The 20,990-nt window shown below is 37.1% G+C and overlaps 1 protein-coding gene across 8 annotated transcripts in view; it reads right to left on the bottom strand.

The window, feature by feature from the left end:
• The window catches only part of SYTL4 (synaptotagmin like 4), a 188,293-nt gene that overhangs the window by 15,120 nt on the left and 152,183 nt on the right, over positions 1-20,990 (bottom strand). For 5 of the 8 annotated variants that reach the window (XM_058713974.1, XM_058713972.1, XM_058713971.1 and 2 more), the window contains 7 exons: positions 12,247-12,323; positions 12,047-12,126; positions 7,846-8,025; positions 7,379-7,594; positions 7,135-7,244; positions 6,804-6,906; positions 201-302 (listed from right to left, as the gene is read on the bottom strand). In XM_058713974.1, the coding sequence (XP_058569957.1) occupies positions 201-302; positions 6,804-6,906; positions 7,135-7,244; positions 7,379-7,594; positions 7,846-7,955 (641 nt within the window). In that variant the 5' untranslated portion in view covers positions 7,956-8,025; positions 12,047-12,126; positions 12,247-12,323. The remainder of the gene's footprint in view (positions 1-200; positions 303-6,803; positions 6,907-7,134; positions 7,245-7,378; positions 7,595-7,845; positions 8,026-12,046; positions 12,127-12,246; positions 12,324-20,990) is intronic. The other 3 variants (XM_058713973.1, XM_058713977.1, XM_058713979.1) reach the window with 2 other exon arrangements.

A 20,990-nucleotide genomic window follows, 5' to 3' on the forward strand; every position in this document is an offset into this window, starting at 1 on the left:
ATGCTCCAGAAGGCTGTGCTCAAAGCCAACAGTAAATGTACTACTGACAAACGTGTGGCAAGGTCAGAGAAAATACTTCGTTTGACTTGCTGAGGACAGAAGTCAGGAACACTGAAGGCACAGGACCCATGTATCCTGAGCTGGACAACAAAATGGAGACTTCAGTTGAGCAGAAGTGCAGAGACTCGCAGGGGTTTCACCTTGACATGCTATCCGAGTCGGCAGTGTAGCTATCCAGACTCTCATTCTCAGTCTCCAGTGCACTCTTTCCACTTTTCAGCTTGGGCACTTCAAATGGCATGCTAGAATAAAAACCAAGAGCCAATGTGTAAAGAAAGTGGGCTCTCCTGCTGGGAGTCAAGCTTCCTTCCAACCCATTCACAGTGGTAGCCTAAGCGATCTTCCTAAGATAAATATCTGAGTATGTACTTTTAAAACTTTGCGGCAATTCCTCATTGCTGTTGGAATTGAATTAAAACTCCTCAGCAGGGCAAGAAAATCCTTATGATTTTGACCCCTGCTCACCTCTCCAGACTCATCTTTCACCCTCAACCTCTCCTTATACTTTACATTTCCAGAAGGATTAAGCTCTTTCGGTTCCTTGAACATGCCAAAGTTCTCCCTTTTACTCTTGTCTCTTCCTGGGATGTTCTTTGTACGATGAGCACTTTTCTTCACCTGGCTAAATCAACTCCTTCTTCAGGTCTCTCCTTGTATGTCAATTCCTCTAGGTCTCTCTGACTATGCCCCCACTCCAAGTCTAGATTAGTAACCTTCTTATATGCTCCTAAAGCACCCTGATTTCTTGGTAGCAGTCATCACATATGTAATTATTTATGTCTTTCAAATTATTTAATTTATTCAATAATTTAAACAAATGATTTATTTAATGTCTTTCTCCTCCATTAGACTAAGTTCTGTGAGATCAGTGACTACAAATCTTATTCACTGCTGTGTTCCCAATTCCTAGAAGAGAAATTACCCTACAGGGGGGCACTCATATATTGGTTGACCGAATGTTCTCAGTGGGGCTTAATGTATACACATAAATAACTAGTATGTTTCAAAGACAGTATTCAGAAGACCAGAATTCTTTCTCGGCTTAATGAATGGACATTCAAAACAGCAGTTCTCATCTCTAAAGGGAAGAACACAATTCCTGGGACTCAAGGAATTTGTGAGAGCAGTTAAGAAAAGGGGAAAAATCATTCTTCCTCAAGAATCTCAACTAATTTCACTTGACTCCCAGGACATGACTCTCTCCTGGTCCTCTGACCTTGCTGGGGTCTCTTTCTGAGGCTCCTTTGCTGGTCCTTCATCTCCTAAACCTCTAATCTTTGGATTATGTCCAGGCTTATTCCTTAGACTGCTTCTCTTCAATATCTAGAATTATCCCTAAATGATCTCATCTAGTCTCATGGCTTTAAATATCCTCTATAAACTAATAATTCCTAAATTTATCTCTCACTCAAATGCCAGGCTGGTATTTCCAATAGCCTACTTCACATCTCTGTTTGGATATCTCAAAGACAACAAGTACAAGATTAAGGCCCTAATCCTCCCCCAAATCTGCTATCCCCTCAATTTCATCAACTGACAACTTCCTCCTTTCATTCTCTGGTCAAGGATCTTAATTTTCCTTTACTCTCCTTACTCTCTCACAATACAAATACAATCTGTTAGCAGATACTCTTAGCTCTCTCTTCTTTTTTTAATGTTTATTTATTTATTTTGAGAGAAAGAGAGAATGAGCAGGGAAGAGGTAGAGAGAGAGGGAGACAGAGAATCCCACACAGGCTCTGTACTGCTAGTGTGGAGCTTGACACAGGGCTCAAACTCATGAAACATGAGATCATGACCTGAGCCAAAATCAAGAGTTGAATGCTTAACTGACAGAGCCACCCAGGCACTCCTTGGCTCTATCTTCAATTGTATGTAGAATCTGACCAGTTCTCATCCCCCATTGCCACTACTTTTGGTCCAAACCACCATCATCTAGCTACTGGATGATCACAATAGCTTCCTGACTGAACTCCCTATTTCTAACCTTGTCCCTATACAATCTATCCTCAATACAGCAGTCAAAATGAGCTTTTAACATATAAGTCCAAATATAGAATTACCATATGACCCAGCAATTCCACTTCTAGGTATATACCAAAGAGAACTGAAAACATATGTCCACACAAAAACTTGTACATGAATGTTCATAGCAGCATTATTCATAATAGCCAACAGGTTGAAACAGTGTAAATGTCCACCGATGGGTGAAAGTATAAACAAAATGTAGTATATTCATACAATGAAACTTTACTGTCAATAAAAAGAAAGAAACTTCTGATACATGCTACAACATGAATGAACTTTGAAAATATTATGCTAAGTGAAATAAGCAAGACACATTTTGCATGACTCCATTTATATGAAAGATCCAGAATAGGCAAATCTGGTGTCTCTAGAGAGCAGACTAGAGACTGGAGAAAATGGGGAGCCACTGCTTAATGTATGTTATGTGAATTTTACCTCAGTTTAAACAAAGAGAAAAAGATCACGTCATTCAGAGTCCTCCTCCTCATGCGGACTGAAAGGGTGCCAACAAAGTCTTACATGATCTGCTTCTCATCCCTTCTCTGTCCTCATCTCCTACTGTTCTCCCCTTGCCCATTCAGTTCCAGATTACCTAAATGTGCCAAATACAAACTCACCTTCGGGTCCTTATATCTTCTGCTTTCTCTGCCCACAGTGCACTCCCCCCATGTACTCCCAGGGATTGCTTCCTCCCTCATTTGCTTCATGTCTTTGCTCAGATGTCACCTTGTTATTAAGACTTTTCCCTGGTTACCCTAAGTGAAACAGCATATATACACACGTTTTCTTGGCACTCCCTATCCCTTTAGCCTACTTCATTTTCTTCATAGCACTTGTCAACATCTGATATATTTATTTGATTATTGTCTGTGCCCATCCACCCCCAAATCTAAGCTCCACAAGCAAGGGACTTTATTGTATTTACCAATGTATCCCACTGCCTAAAACGGTGCCTGGCAAATAGTAGGCATTCATAGATATTTGTTTAAAAAATGAGTGAACTATTAAATGAACAAAGAACAAAGTAACCAGAATCTATAATGTTTTAGGCAGTAAACAATAAACTTTCCAGGTTATCACATGATATTTGCAATAACTTCATGAAAACGGCAGGGTTTGAAATCCTAGGGTGTGCATGAAACAGTAGTCATTTCTTGAGAGATGTATTAGCTTTATAGTCTAAGGCACAGCAGGGAAGTTGATTTCATTTTTACTTTAGAATCATTCTTTTTCCCCCTTTGTTCCAAAGAATAAAGAACCCAAAGAGGAACCATTCCTCTAGAGAGGTAGTTGAACAATAACTCATGGAGTGTGTTTTCTGCTTGTATTTTTCCTAAAGATTAATATGTACTAACTCAGAGATGATACAAATAACCCTGGGGAAAAAAGGCAATTATTGACATCTGTGCAGTAAAAAGTAGACTAAGAGATGGGAGTCCTGGGCTCTAACTATCTGTATAATCTCAGGTAAATCACTTATCTTGCTTTCTTTTCTGTAAAAATAAGAGGGCTGAATTTGATTAGCTCTGCGGCTCCATAATTTTATGGCAAAGATCATTTATGGCCACTTAATCTGCTTCCATGCTTATGGTAAATAAGTCTTCTGGGTCCAATGAGACAAGAGGTCATAGACATCCAGAAGCAGCAGGTTTCAGAAATTACATTCTGACCGATGATGTCAGATGTGTTCACCAGATTCAGGAAATAAAAGCCATTCTTATCCTTATCCACAAAGGAAGAAGGGGGCCTCATCATCTAGAACAGATGAGTCACCCACCCAAAGCTGTGTGGAAACACCATACGGATAGCAAAAAGAATGAGCCAGACCCTTAGTGCTGACATGGAAAGATGTTGATGTTATATTTTTCTGTGATTGTTCCATTTACACCTTGAGTTATAACTGACATAAATAAACTGTACATGTTTAAGTGTGCAATTTGATGAGTTTTAACATATACAGACACTTGTGAAACCATTACCACAATTAAGTTAGTGAACACATCTATCACTCTTAAAAGCTTCCTCTTGTTCCTTCATAATCCATTCCTCACTCCCTACCTGACCCCAGACAGAAAGCGCTGATCTGCTTTCTGCCATTAAAATTTGGATTGCATTTTCTAGAATTTTATATAAGTAGAATCATACAGTATAGCTTATATTTTTTGTTTGTTGTTTTTTGTCTCTTTGTTGTTTGTATCAATAGTTTATTCCTTTCCATTGCTGAGTAGTATTCCACTGTAAAAATAAGCCACAATTTATCCCTTTACCTTATTGGTAGAGTTGTTTCCAGCATTTGGCTATTACAAATAAAGCTGCTATGAATATTCATGTACAAGTCTTTGCATGGAAATACGCTTTCACTTCTCTGAAGTAAATACTGAGGAATGGGATGGCTGAATGACAAGGCAGTGCACATTTAAGTAAACTACTACTAAACTGTTTTTCAAAGTGGCTGTACTATTCCACATTCCCACCAGCAGTGTATGAAAATTCCAGTTGTTTTACATTCTCACCAACAATTGGTATGGTCTGTTTTTTAATTTTAGCTATTCTAGTGGGTATACAATAGTATCCTGTTATGATTTTAATTTGCATTTCTCTAATAATTAAAGATGTTGAGCATCATTTGACATCTATATAGTGTCTTTGGAAAAATGTCTGTTCAAATACTTTGCCAATTTTCTACTGGATTGTCTATATTATGGAGTTTTCAAAGTTCTTTCTCTTTCATTTATTATCATTTACTAACATGTATGTAGTATGATCCTTTTTAAAAAAGAAATGAAAATGTAAGAATCCAATCCATATTTATACATTTAGACAGTTATGGTAGTCCATACAACAAAACTAGTAATGACTATTAATGATAATAGCTGGGGGCAGAAGCAGTGAGGCTACAGGGGACTACATTTTACATATTTTATTTACTCATTTTACATATTATATTGCTTTTCAACAATCATATAAAATATGATTAAGTTATTTCTCTTTGGCTGAGGGAAATCTAGGGGGAAAACACAAATAAAAGCCAAAACAATTCACCAGCAGCAGCCAAATAAGGAGTAAAGTGTCAAGTCATAAGTTAAAAAAGTCATGGCTAAGAAAACAGAAGAAAGAGTTAGTTCAGGGGCACCTGGGTGGCTCAGTTCATTAAGCATCTGACTTTGGCTCAGGTCACGATCTCACGGTTTGTGGGTTCAAGCCCCGCATCAGGCTCTGTGGTGATAGCTCAGAGCCTGGAGCCTGCTTCTGATTCTGTATCTTCCTCTCTCTCTGCCCCTCCCCCACTTGCTCGTGTGGGCTCCTGTGGGCACGTGTGCACTCTCTCTCTCAAAAATAAATAAACATTAAAAAAATTAAAAACAAGCAGATGGTTTATGGTTGCACAGCAGGATGTAAATGTTATAAGTGCTAACAAAGTAAAAGTAATTTGAGTAATAAAAAAAGGAAGTAGGGGAAAGCATTGGTAGGAAGTGTAAGAAAGCTAATTTCCTCCTCTTTCATAGCAGACAGTCCATTGATACTATTGAAACAGGTAGATTTTTTAAATGACTAAATGACTGGCCAAGCACTCCACTGCTAGGTATCTACCTAAGAAAAATGTAAATGTATGTTCATACAAAAAAATCATAGTGAAATTTCACAGCCGCATTACTCATAATAGCCAAAAAGTGAAAACAACCCAAATGCCCATCTAAAGATGAATGGAAATATGGCATATACATATAATAGAATACTGTTTGGCAATGAAAAGAAATGAAGTCCTGCTACACGCTATAACATAGATGAACCCTGAAAACATTATGTTAAGTGAGAGAAGACAAAGGACCACATAGTCTTTGATTCCATTGAAATGAAATGTCCACAATAGGCAAATATAGAGATAGAAAGGAGATCAGTGATTGCTGAGGGATGGGGAAGGAAAAGGAAGTTGGGGGAGTGACAACTAAAGAGTACAGGGTTTCTTATTAAGGTGATGAAAAGTTCTAAAATCAATTGAGGTGATGGTTTCACAATTCTGTGAACATATTAGAAACCATTGCATTATACACTATAAATGGGTGAACTGTATGGTTATGTGAATTGTATTTCAATAAGGCTGTTGCCAAAAAGATACTAGGAAAAAAATGATTGCTCAATGGTTTTTATATTTTTTTCTTAAACTTAGTGGGATGTTAATGACTAATATCTTTTATGGTAAAGAAACATTTGAAGATTAGCAATTCTTCAATTTCATTTCAGTGTTTTATTCTGTTAAATTCAAGTAAAATTAAATAGCATGCTTTTAATGTAAATATTATGATCCAATATAATGCAGATTTTTCAGTCTATCTACCCACCCATCCTTCTATCTATATATATGCACAAAAGGTATTGGAAATAATTTTTACATGTGAATACTGTGGTAGTAGGAATTTGGGTGATTTGTTGCTTTCTTTATTGTTTCCTATACTAGTTAAATTTTTAATAATAAGTATGTGTCATTTTTATTCATCTTTAAATTGTTCTTAAAAGAACAGAGTAAATATGAGAAACTGTTAATGTTTACATGTGGGTAGTGGGATTAGGATTTTTTTTCCCTCCTTCTTTATTCTTTTCTGTACTTTCCAAATTTTCCTGTAATAAGCAACTATTATTTTCTAAATAGAAGAAAGTTAAAAATGATAGAATTAAAAGGATGTATAGCATTTCTGAAAGTGATTGCTAGTTCTTACCTGGGCTCCTTCTGTTGCTCCTGAATGATCTTTCTTCCTGGCCAGATATCATCCATCTGTGACTGATGAAGAAGGGACTGTCCCACTGTCTCTCTTTTATTCACTTCAAGACAAACAAAAGCATGGCAGGGTGGTGGTGATGAGAGGGGAAGGGAAATACATTACACTTGCAGACGGGATGGCAATATTATCTTTATATTACACCCCCGCCCCCAGAGCCCATGAAGTGAAACTACCACCAGTAAGAACATAATAGGATTCCACACCAGAGGATCTATCACTGAAGTTAAGCACCTCAAAAAAAAAAAAAAAATTCCAGGAAGATCAGTACCTGAGGGTTTACGGCGCAGGGACATCCTAATTATCTCACTGCCTGTGTGGTAAGCAAAGCGATTCACTTTCTGGTCATAAAACCAGTCACCAGTTGCCTTCTTCAGCTCTCTGGGAAGGCATAGAAGAAAATGACAGATGAATTTAAAAAAAAATGGCCCTCATCATTCAGCTAACAAAGGCCAAGGAGGGAAATTCTCACCACAGCAGGGGCCTCATTTCCTCTCTCCATAGGTGATACTCACATTTCCTTGGTGCACACCTTGCACCTCCAGGTACCATTGCTTTCCTGGATTCTGCAGTCCCGACACACCAGATGATTACAGCCCCGACAAGTGTTGGTCTTGGGAGTGAAACGGCCAAGGCTTTCCTGGCACCGAGCACAGGTCCGATCACTATAGTGCTGGCTTCCCCTCTTGGCCCCTTTCCTTTTTATCTCCAGTAACTCATTCTTCAGTCGCCTGCCAAGACCCCAAACAGAAGGACAAGCACATTTGCCATCTGCACAGGTTGGATGGAGAGATGTTGAGGGGCAGAGACAGTAAGGCTATTTCGTTCTGTGAAAGCAACAACTTCAGAGCCCAACCTGACCCAGTGAGGAATTGTAAACCTCACATATGTTCCTCTGAAAGTCACATGGGAGGTGTAAGGAGAGGTTCAGATAAAACTGGTCAAAGGTCTGGGAACTCATGCTTTTTTCTGGAACTCTTACCTAATCCTTTTCTCATCTGCTTTCCGGAGCTCCTCATCTCGTTGTAGAACACTGAGGATCAAATCCCTCTCCACCTCAGACAAAAAAGAAAGGTCAAGTATCTCTGACATGATTTATTCTATTTTTTCTTCTACTCTTCTTTCTTCAAAGCAATCAGACCAGCAGAGTTACCAGAGTTGCCTGAAATAAGATAAGAACTAATTTCACACAGATAATTTACTCCAGAGTAGACCACAGCCCTAGGGCCTTTTAATAGGCTACTTTCCCCTCAAGTCAGGATAAAAACACAACGTTGAAGTGTAGCTGACCTATTTACTATTCCTACTTCCACCTGAATCCTGCCCTGAAAATGAAGAGGCTTTGATTTTTGAAGAAAAAGGGTTGAGTCTTTCAGCATAAGCCACTTAGTCTGGAATAAGCACAGAACACCTGAGTCAAACTCCCCCTCTACCAAGTGGATCCTCAATCATCCAATTTTCAGTACTTTAAATGTTCTCACATCCCAAGTGTATTAATCCAAATAATCAGACAGATGGTCTCTGTAGTAGAGGAGAAAACCACATGGGGACTCCTGCCAGTTGAAGCCATTTCTCCTTTCCTGACCAGCTTCCATGTTCTCAGGACTCAGCTTCATGCTACACTACAAAACTTCCATAAGCTATTCTATCTCCCAAAGTTCTTATTGCTGTCACTACCTCAAGAATGTCTTTGCACATTTGTTAAGCACCCACTCTGACAGGCATTGTGCAAAGTGCTAGGTATATAGAGATGAGTTAGACACAATTCCTGTCCTTAAGAAGTCCACAGACTAGTAGGGGAGACAGATACACATAAAAACAGCACAATGTACTAAGTGTTATGAGAGGGATAATAAATTCAATGCTATGGGAAACTAAAGAAGAAAATAACTAATTCTATCTTGCATAGAGAGAGAAGAGAAAGATTTGTATACATGGTAGGTTTTACAGAGAGGTGTATTTTTCATTATAAAACAGTAAATTTTTGTTGGTGGGGGGAAATGGTAGCAAATATGGGGGGGCTAAATTTTATAACTCTCATTCTTAAAAATTAAGAATTTTTAAATTTATTACACAGACAATAGAAATCCATCAAACATCTTTATTGTTGCTTTGTTTTTGATGTTGAGAAATCACGTGATCAAATTCATCTTGCAGAGATCACTCTAGCTATAGTATGAAAGACTGATTCAAAGGACAAATTGAAGTTCAATTTGGAAGTACATAACACATTGTAAAATATGTACATTCCTTAGCCAAGCAATATCACTTCTAAGAATGTACCTGATGGAAATACCCATATAGATGTGCATACAAGGGTATATACACAAGAATGTTACTGCAACATTTGTAAGAGCAGAACAAAATAGTTCTTTAAACAAAATAATACTTCCATATAACCGCATATTATGCAGCCATTTAAAAAATGTGGTAGATCTGTATGAAGATGCATCTTGGAGTGGAAAAAAAGGTAGTTGCAGGACTATACTGAATGATACCTTTGATAAAGTATTTATCCATACATTTGTATATGTAGAGAAAAAAGGTCTGGAACAAAAACCATGATCATTGGTTTTTCTTGGGGACTACAATTGGGAGGGGCAACGTTTAGTTTTTGCTTTGTATGGTTATGATTTTTTTACATAAAAGTGTCTTACTTTTAAATACCAAAAAAGAAAATTCAAAAGAGACAGGAGGATTATTGTAATAGTCCAGACAAAAGACAATTTCAGTTTACTAAGTGTGCCTCTAACCAACTTGGCAAGCCATTTTATTTCCGTCACCCTCTGGTTTCTCATGTACAAAAATGACCTATCTCAAAAAGTTCTCAAGAAAATGAAATAATGTGTGTTAATTAATCACAATATTTGGAACACATGTTTGGAATACACATACTTGATGAATCTGCTACAGGGCAGGTGTAAACCAGGGCAGCAAGACAAAGAACAGAGAATAAAATTTGCAAAGAAGAACTGACAGAATGGAGTGACTAAGAGGATGAAGAAGGAAGACAAAGTCAAAGATGCCCACCTTGCATGTCTGGGTTTATCAACTGGTAGATTAGTGATAATCTTAACTGTGATAAGAGCTATAAGAGAAGAAACAGGTATGGAAGTAAGGCAAGAAGTTTCATTTTAGTCATAATTGTGTTTGTACTATATACAGGACATCCAGGTAATTAGACCCAGAAAATTGTTGGAGGCACAGGGCTGGTCCTCAGGAAGAGAGACTGTATCTGAAAGTATACATTTGGTAGTCAAGAGTCAAAGAGCTCAGGGTAGACCCAGTGAGAAAGGAAGTGAGGCCCATATTTACATTCTCTGCTCCCCCTTGAAACTAGACCACAAGCCCTTTTTCACTTTTTTGTTTTGTTTTACTAAGTACCTACAGGACAATTGAGAGTATAAACAACACAGCACAGTTACAAGGTTCCTGAAACCTCAACAGTTTCTTGACTTGGCTATTTCCTGGTCTTTACTGAACTATAAGATACTAAGCTTCCTTCATAGACCCTTTCTTAGATAATCTTGAGGAAGAATGATTAGTTCTTTTTTTTAATGTTTATTTATTTATTTATTTGGAGAGAGAGACAGAGTGTGAGCAGGGGAGAGGCAGAAAGAGAAGGAGATAGGATCCCAAGCAGTCTCTGCATTGTCATCGCAGAGCCTGATGCAGGGCCTGATCCCACTAACCGTGAGATGATGACCTGAGTGGAAACCAAGAGTCAGACACTTAACCAACTGAGATACCCAGGCGCCCCAAGAATTCTTACTTCTTATACCCATGGAGAATATATACACTCTGTGAGAACAAAGACTTTTTCAATATTCTTCTATGTATCTGGCCCACCACCTAACACAATATTTGGCACATAGTGCTGCATATGCTGCCACTATTGTTGATCATCATCACTATCATCATCCCACCAGTTCCATTTATTGAGAATTTACTATATGCCAGGCAACAAGTACTTTATATATTAACTAATTTAATCCTCACAACAACCCCAAGAATGAAGTACTATTGTTATCCCCATTTTATAGATGAGGACCCAGGAGAGGTTGGGTTAACTTGCCCATTAATAAACAAAAAGCAATTGAAGTTGCTGGGATTCAAGCCCAGGCAATCTGATTCTAGAGCTAGTGCTCTACTGGCCCTGTCCAGGCAGGATCATGGCCAAAACAATTATAAAATATTGAACAGAGCAATTAAAAGCATTGTACAAATGGATTCTCATATGGGTGATTATGAGTGGAACACTGGCCAAAATATAAGCAGCTCATGGATAAAATAGATATCACCAATTGCCTGGCAGTTAAAGACTAAAGATGGCACTACTGGCACATTGGAAATGAGAATGAAGTCAGATTTGTGGAGTGGCAGCAGAGTTCTGTGATGAGATAGGCACATTGGCACAATAATGAGACCAAGTAACATCAAAATCCAGGGAAGTAAGAAAATCCTTGAGGAAATAAAGATAGCACCATAAGAAAATGGAACTGCTAATACTGTATATCTCTTGTTTTTTGCTCTCATGGACTTAAACAACCAGAATTTCCTTCTTCTAAAATCTTAAATTCAGGAATCCCCATTTTCTGACCATAGCACACTCTCACTATACCTATTCTTCAACCTAATCAAGACCACAGTCTCTTGAGCCTATGTCCCATTTTCTCTTGGTCTACTTGATTCCTACTTATTTTCCTTTCCAACCCATTCTGGTCTCCAGATGGCTCAACATTTGAACTACTCTCACCAGTATCTTCCATATGCATATACCTTCATCCCTCTGTTGCATCTGCCCATCAAAATCCCAAACCTGTACCAATAATATAGTTTTGCCTTGTATGCTCCTATACCCAAGTCCTACATAATTCTCAGTCTCCAACCTCAGCTGGACCCTTACTGTCACTCATACGTCTTTTTACTTGCCCTTAGTCCAGTTCCTTTTCCTAGTCTTTTCAGGTTCTATTTTTAAGCCTTCATTGATCTCACACTCCCATTTCCCTTTCTTCCAGTTCCCACCAGACATCTTTATTTCACACTTGTAAAGAATACACCACTCATGACTTCCTCAGCTCCCCACCTCCTCTCCCATTACTTGCCAATCTGACTCCTTTCAGAAAAGTCATATCCCACCCCAACCCCTCTTTGGACCATGGGTTGCTATTTCAAACACTAACCCTGTTGCCAACCAGTTCACTTGAGATGCAATCTTGCACAATCAATAGTGTGAAGAAGAAAACAGGATAATAAAAAATTTCTGAGGCAAGGAGAAAAAGGAAAGCATAGGAAAAAAATGAGACAAATAGAAAAAAGAAGATGGTAAAAACAAACTCCAATATATCAATAAACATAAAAAACATATATGAGCAAAACTCACCCGTTAAAATGCAGAGGTTAACAGATTGTATAAAATTTTTAAAAATCCAGCTATGTGCCATTTTACAAGGGACACATCTAAAACAAAGATGAGGAAAGATTGAAAATAAAAAAAGGTGGAAAAAGATATACCAGGTAAATGCCAATCCAAAGAAAGTTGTGGCAGCTATATTAACACCTATACAATAAAACTTTAAGACAATAAAAGCATTATAATAATAAAGAAAATTAGTACATAGAGTAAATAAACCTGTATGCACTCATAAAAACACTTCTAAATATATAAAGGAAGATTAACTACGCTAGAGAGAAATTGAAAAATCAAGCATCAAAATGCGACATCAATATAACCTCTTTGCAGTTATTAGCACAAGGAGATAAAAAATTAGTAAATATATAGACAAGTTGAACAACAATATAAGCTTGATTTGGTGGACATATGTAGAAATCTATATCCAATTGGAAAATCACATTCTTTTCAAGTGCATGTGGACCATTTACCTCCCAAAATAATCATGTACTAGGTTATAATACAAGTCTCAGTAAATTTCAGAAAAATCATTCTCCTACAGATCATGCTCTCTGACCTCAAGAAAATTAAATATGAAGTTAATAACAAAAGATCATTTTTAATCCTAAAACATTTTAGAAATTTAAAGACATTTCTAAATAACTTATAGGTCAAAGAAAAATTATAATTGTACTAAATCTATCATTAATATCTTAAAGAAGAAATCTGCTGCCTGCTTTACCACCACTACCACTCCCATATCATAGAATGTATTCTAGAAATTCAAAAAGGAAAATATGGAATAAAAATAATGCTTTCATATGCAAAGTTTTATGGTAAATGATATAACACATTTTGAAAAACATAACTCAGAAAAATAATGGAAGCACAAATGAAACCAGACAGATTTAAAGTTAGGAAATCTGTGACCTTTCATATTCTCCCAACTGATGAATATTAGGGTTTAGTGGAGAAACCAAAGCCCAAAAAACTTATTAAAGCTGTTCACTGAAATTCAGCCACAGATGTGAAGCCAAAAGAGCAAGGATTATCCACTGAGAAAACCATAGCTCAGATAACATGAGTGTCTGAACCCAAGCTCTGATGGACAATTGTTCTATGTTAGTCATGGGGTGTCAAGACTCAGATTAAATATTTTAATATAGCATCCTTGTGGGACCTCATACACATAAGAAGTTATTTTAGAAAAGATGGTTTGTTTATTCAGAAAATTATGTACAATTTAGTGCTCAAAATTCAAGATAATATTTTAAGGCAAACACAAAAGCAAGAAGGAACTGAAAAATCTATGAAAATGAAAGGTTAACATACCTTTCTTGATTATATATCCAAATGGATATATCTAATTTATACCCTAAACCTATAGATTAGGAGATAACATTAATTAATAAGTGAACATTAACAGCTAGTTTTCAAGAAGGGTGGGGAGAGATCTCTCAAGTTATTTTAAATTCTGAATACCAGTTATAAAAATGAAAAACTGGGCCAAACTGATAGGAATCATGGAATAATGAATATAATGGTGTAAGACAGACTTGGGTTCAAATTCTAGCTTTGCTATTTATTAGTTATATGACCTTGTACAAGGGCCCAAAATATAAAAAGATTATCAAAAATATAGAAATCCTTATAAGAATAGTATGTACATTAAAAATCATTGTTGGTGTTCCCCAAATGGAAACTGATGTGAATTAGAAAAAACATCACATAATGTCCCTGGACTGGGCAGCAAATAAACAGATTTTGGTGTGTTTCATTTGTTGGACACCTTGGTACCTCCCCGTCTCCTAAATATATAGGGCATGTTCAAACTAGAAACTTCTACCATATATAACCTCCTTGAGGTCAGACACTGTATCTGAACTTCATACTCCGAGGAACATATTTAGCACATTGTCTGATACACAGTATAAGGTCAATAAATGTTTACTGAATGTCTTCACCCAGAAATAAATCTATATTTATATGTTTAAACTTAACTCACAGAAATTGAAGAGCAGTAATAGAGCTGAGACAAAAGTGGTTTTGTTTTCCTGAAGTAGTATGGTGTCATGGTTAAGAGCATGGGCTCTGGAGCCAGACTGCCTGAATTTGAATCCCAACTTCACCATTTACTAGTTGTGTGACCCTAGGCAAGTTACTAAACCTCTCAGGGCCTCAATGTTCTCATTTGTAAAATGAAGATAATAACTTTACCCACCTTTTTGGATTTGTTATAAAGATTAAATGAGTTTCCAAAATATGTAAAGTGCTTGAAGTAATGTGAACACAAAGAATGCTAAATGTTAACTATTTTTATTTTGTCAGGTTTATATGTGTATTCATGCTTTAAGACTTACCTGAATGTCCTTGAAAAAGGACACGTACTTTCTTTTAAAGAATACAGTGAGTTAAAGTGCATCTATACACCATTTAAAGTTTCAAGCATTGTTTTTAAAAGTGAGAAACTATGCTAATAATATTAAAGGTACAGAAGAATCTCAGAAAAAGTGACCCATGCTCAAGGGCAAAAAGACTGAATTGGTATTAAAGTATTCCTCTAAACCTACAAGTAGTAATTATTGACGGTTTTGCATATAAATCCTATTGGAATATCAATTATGTCCCACTAAAGTGATATAAGAGAATTTCGCTCTTTGGGCCAGGGAAAATGGGCAATTTTGGTAAAATTTATACTTCACTAAACACAAAAAAATGTGAATCAGAGTCTTTCAAAGGATAGAAACTGCTATTGTTAAGCAAATGATACTCGGTTTTACACAGAAACTAGTGATGCGAGAAGATTTACCCTGCTACTGTATACTTTTGAACATAATCAGAACTGATAAGGCTATGACAAGAATGTGATGGTGTCTACATTTCTGAAAGGTTAATTGAAACTGGGCTACAAATTATACTTGGTAATGAAATTTGTAACTTTAGAAAGTCAGTGGACTTCTAATTCTAGCTAAAACAGAGTAACGAAAAGTGGATTTCCACCTTGCCTAAAATAAGCCACCACCCTAAATGGATAAAATATGTGAAACAGTGGTGGCTTCAGGCAGTGAAGAACTGTGATCCCTGAAAGAAAATAAACAAATAGGGCAAGACCTCCAGAAAATTAAAAATAGACCTACCCTATGACCCAGCAATAGCACTGCTAGGAATTTACCCAAGGGATACAGGAGTACTGATGCATAGGGGCACTTGTACCCCAATGTTTATAGCAGCACTTTCAACAAGAGCCAAATTATGGAAAGAGCCTAAATGTCCATCAACTGATGAATGGATAAAGAAATTATGGTTTATATACACAATGGAATACTACGTGGCAATGAGAAAGAATGAAATATGGCCTTTTGTAGCAACGTGGATTGAACTGGAAAGTGTTATGCTAAGTGAAGTAAGTCATACAGAGAAAGACAGATACCATATGTTTTCACTCTTATGTGGATCCTGAGAAACTTAACAAAAGACCATGGGGGAGGAGAAGGAAAAAAATAAAGAGGTTAGAGAGGGAGAGAGCTAAAGCATAAGAGACTCTTAAAAACTGAGAACAAACTGAGGGTTGATGGGGGGTGGGAGGGAGGGCAGGGTGGGTGATGGGTAATAGTTTTTCTTTTAATGTTTATTTTTTGAGAGAGAGCATGAGCAGGGGGAGGGGCAGAGAGAGAAGAGAGAGAGAATCCCAAGCAGGCTCCATGGTGTCAGCACAGAGCTCAACTCGGGCCTCGATCTCACAAACTGTGAGATCATGATATGAGCCAAAATCAAGACTCAAATATTTACCAGCTGAGCCACCCAGGCACCCTAAAAATATTTTTTTTTCTCATAGATGAATGGGCAAAGAATATATGGTACACACACACACACACACACACACACACACACACTGGAATATTACTCACCATAAAAAAATGAGATGTTGCCATCTGCAACATGGATGGACCCAGAAAATATTATGCTAAGTGAAATAAGTTAGAGAAAGACAAACACAATATGATTTCACTTACATGTGGAATCTATAAAACAAAACAAATGAGCAAACAAACAAACAAAAAGCAGAAACAGACCCATCAATATATAGAATAAACTGATGGTTTCTAGAGGGGAGAAACATGGGGGTATGGGCAAAATAGGTGAAGAGTAATGGGAGATACAGGCTTCCAGTTATGAAGTAAATAAGTCACAGGAATAAAAGGTATAGCATAGGGAATACAGACAATGGTATTGTAATAGTATTGTATGGTGACAAATGGTAGCTTTGCTTGTGAGCACAGCATAATGTACAAACTTGTCAAATCACCATGTTGCACATCTGAAAGTAATGTAACAGTGTGTGTCAGCTACACTTTAATAAAAAATAATTGACTGCCAGACTGCCTGGGTGGCTCAGTTGTTTAAGCATCCTATTCTTGGTTTCAGCTCAGGTCATGATCTTATGGTGTATGAGATCAAGCCCTGTGTTGGGCTCTATGCTGATAGCATGGAGCCTGCTTGGGATTTTCTCTACCTCTCCCTCTCCCTCTGCCCCTCCACAGCTCATGCTCTTGTTCTGTAAAAGTAAATAAATAAACATAAAAAAATAATTGACTTTAAAAAAAAATTTTAATGTTTATTTATTTTTGAGAGAGAAAGACACAGAGTGTGAGTGGGGAAGGGACAGAGAGAAAGGGAAACACAGAATCTGAGATAGGCTCCAGGCTCTGGGATGTCAGTGCAGAGCCCGACACAGGGCTCGAACTACTGTGAGATCCATGACCTGAGCCGAAGTTGGAGGCTTAACCGACTGAGTCACCCAGGCGCCCCAATAATTGACTTTTAAAAGTAAAAAAAATATATATAACAATATATTGTGAGGTTCAAAACATATGTAGAACAAAGTTAGAAGATTTACATAACCTGATTTCAAGACTTATCGTAAATCTACAATAATCAAGTGAGAGTGGAATTGGCATACAGAAAGATAAAGAGAACAACAGAAGAGTTCAGAAATAAAACCTTATGTTTACAGTCACTTGATTTTTGATAAAGGTACAAAAGAATTCAGCAGAGAAATGATAGTCACTTCCACAAATGATGCTGGAAAAACTGGATATCCAAAAGTAAAATTTTTAAAAATGTCAAGATTTCCTAGTTATGACACTTAAAATATGATCCAGAAGTTAGTAAACTAGACTTCAGTAAAATTAAAAACTTCTTCTCTTTGAAAGATGCTAATAAAAAAATAAAATGACAAGCCTTTTACTGGAAGAAAATATTTGTAAATAGTGTATGTGATAAGGACTTGTATCCAGAATATACAAAGAACTCTCAAAACTATAATTTAAAAAAAACCCTACACAACCAACATTTTTTTTTAATTTTTTTTTTAACATTTATTTATTTTTGAGACAGAGAGAGCATGAACGGGGAAGGGTCAGAGAGAGAGGGAGACACAGAATCTGAAACGGGCTCCAGGCTCTGAGCAGTCAGCACAGAGCCCGATGCGGGGCTCGAACTCACATACCGCGAGATCGTGACCTGAGCCGAAGTCGGACGCTCAACCGACTGAGCCACCCAGGCGCCCCCACAACCAACATTTTTAAGTGGACAAAACTTTGAACAAATACATCACCAAAGAAAATATATGAATAGTAAATACACATATGAAAATATGCTCAACATCACTCATCATCAGGCAAATACAAATCAAAACCACCATGAGATACCACCTCACACCTGTCAGAATGGCTAGAATTAACAACTCAGGCAACAACAGATGTTGGTGAGGATGCAGAGAAAGAGGATCTCTTTTGCATTGTTGGTGGGAATGCAAGCTGGTTCAGCCGCTCTGGAAAACAGTATGGAGGTTCCTCAAAAAACTAAAAATAGAACTACCCTACAACCCAGCAATTGCTCTAGTAGGCATTTATCCAAGGGATACAGGTGTGCTGTTTCGAAGGGACACATGCACCCCCATGTTTATAGCAGTTCTATCAACAATAGCCAAAGTATGGAAAGCGCCCAAATGTCCATTGATGGATGAATGGATAAAGAAGATGTGGTATATATATATACAATGGAGTACTACTCGGCAATCAAAAAGAATGAAATCTTGCTATTTACAACTACGTGGATGGAACTAGAGGGTATTATGCTAAGTGAAATTAGTCAGAGACAGACAAAAACCATATGACTTCACTCATATGAGGACTTTAAGAGACAAAACAGATGAACATAAGAGAAGGGAAGCAAAAATAATATAAAAATAGGGAGGGGGACAAAACATAAGAGACTCTTAAATATGGAGAACAGAGGGTTGCTGGAGGGGTTGTGGGAGGGGGGATGGGTTAAATGGGTAAGGGGCACTAAGGAATCTACTTCTGAAATCATTGTTTCACTATATGCTAACTAATTTGGATGTAAATTTAAAAAAAAAATTTTTTTAAATTTAAATTGTAAAAAATAAAATAATAAATAAATAAATAAAGCACATTAATGTCAGTTTTCTCACCAAAATGAGAGTAAGGGTTATGACACCATTAATAAATATTAAAATTAACTGTAAAGTGTTCATTTCATCTGTATTTCTATTTTTATAGAAATGAATGTCTTATATTAGTACAGTGGTGAATATATAGTTTATAAGGAAATATACATATATTAGGGGTGATAAAAATTTTTTGGTGGTGAGAGAGACTGATCAAAAAAGTTGTGAAATGCTTTGCTTAAAGTAGGGTGAAGGGAAACCATTCTTACAAATTGCCATATGTCATTGTGATTCTGCTTGCATATATTTATGATGTATGTTAATTAGGAAAGAATAAATAATTCTGATGATTGTAAAATACAGTTGCCCTGATGCATGTAGGGTAGCATAATGAATATGGATTTGTGCTGCCATAAAGTATATTCAGAAGTGAACTCTATTAACTAATTGTGAACACAGCAATTACAGTATCTGAGGCAGACCTATCTAAAGCACTGTCAGAATTAATACCTATTATATGTGTGGGTTTTCCAAAACATAAATGAAGCATAGCCCTTAAAAGCCAGCAAAATCTATCCCCTTTTGGAAAAAATTACTATTTGAAAATCTGAAGGTAAAAGAGTGAATTTTAGAGCACAGAAAAGTGAGACCAAAACAGATTATGTGATAAGTCTGCACACTGTACCAAAAAAAAAAAAAAAATCCATGAAAGGAAAGCTTCCAGAAATGCAGGGTTTCCCTAAATCCCCTTGTCTGGATCCAGCCACCTATGCACAAAGGCACCAACTGATAACATTTTTTGGTTGGTAACAACTGAGTGAATATGTAACACTGCTACAGTCAATAAAATGTTTACATTGGGATACTGTGTTGGTCATTTTATCAACTGTCCCTTTCTCTCTTTTTTAATTTTCTTATTAAGTTTATTTATTTATTTTGAGAAACAGAGAACAAGCAGGGTAGGGGCAGAGAGAGAAAAAGGAGAGAGAGAATCCCAAGCAGGCTATGCAGGCTAATATGGGGCTCGAACTCAACAAACAGTGAGATCATGACCTGAGCCAAAATCAGGAGTCGGATGCTTAACCGACTGAGCCACCCAGGTGCCCCTCAACTGTCTCTTTCAATTTTAGGGTGATGTCCCTCCAAGAAAACAACTCTAAATATTTTATTAAAATCTGTCTTAGACATCTAATCAAAGCCATGCAAACAAATTTAAGGTAGATTCAAACTATAAAGCTGCTAAATCTGGTTTCTCTATCTTTTTCCAAGTTTTCTTTGGATACAGACCCCTACTCCTATCTCCCTGAGCCCCTTCTGGCCCCTGGGTTAAATAATGTAAATGTATCTGGCCCAAAGATTCTTCTGTGACACCTCCCTCTACTGTCCTGGTAGTTACCTTTGAATGTCTGTGTGTTTTCAGGCCTTTAAAATCCGACTTCTTCCCCTGACCTGCAGCTCTGTATTTTGCACTGTTTACAGAATACACACTAGTTCAGAGGGCCAACTACATGTTAAGTGTTGTGCTAACTGGCTAAGGATAAAATAATGCATAGCCCCTGCCCCAAAGCAGTTCACAGTCTATTGAAATAGATACTTAAATAGATAATCATAAAAGAACATGGTGACCAAAGAAATATATTCGCAAGGTATTATTGAAAATACCAAGGTTGGACACTAAGTCCAGCTTGGGGAAAGAGAACTAGAAAGAGATACCAACAATAATAGCACATGAACTAGCTATAAATAATGTGTATGTGTTGATTAATCAAGTAGAGAACACAGCATGGAGGCATAAATCAACACGGTATGGGCAAGCAGTATAGCAATACTGGATAGTAAATTGTAAAGGAGGATGTGAAAGAGATGGGGGGTAGGGTGGGATCATACCATGAGTTTGATATACTGTGCTCAGAAACGTATAATCAACCTTTCACAATGGGAACCATTGAAGGGTTTTACGTAATGCAAAGGCTTGTTAGAACACTGACAGTTGTGCAGAATATGGATTTGAGAAGGCTGTGATATAAATCTAGAGGGCAGAAGATGAGAGCACAAAGTAGAAGGCAGTAGTAGTAGAGATAGAAAGGGGCATATTAAAGATATACACTGAGGTAAAACCTTCAGAACCTGTGAATGTTCTGTAACACAGAACAGCCTCTTCTACTAGGACTTGGGGCTCTGATGTGCTAGATTTCTAATTACGAGTAGTACTGCTTAGAATAGTGCCTATAAGCACTGAATCTGGGGGCAGGCTGCCTGTGTT

Source organism: Neofelis nebulosa, chromosome X (assembly GCF_028018385.1).
Source record: "Neofelis nebulosa isolate mNeoNeb1 chromosome X, mNeoNeb1.pri, whole genome shotgun sequence".
Lineage (NCBI taxonomy): Eukaryota > Metazoa > Chordata > Mammalia > Carnivora > Felidae > Neofelis > Neofelis nebulosa.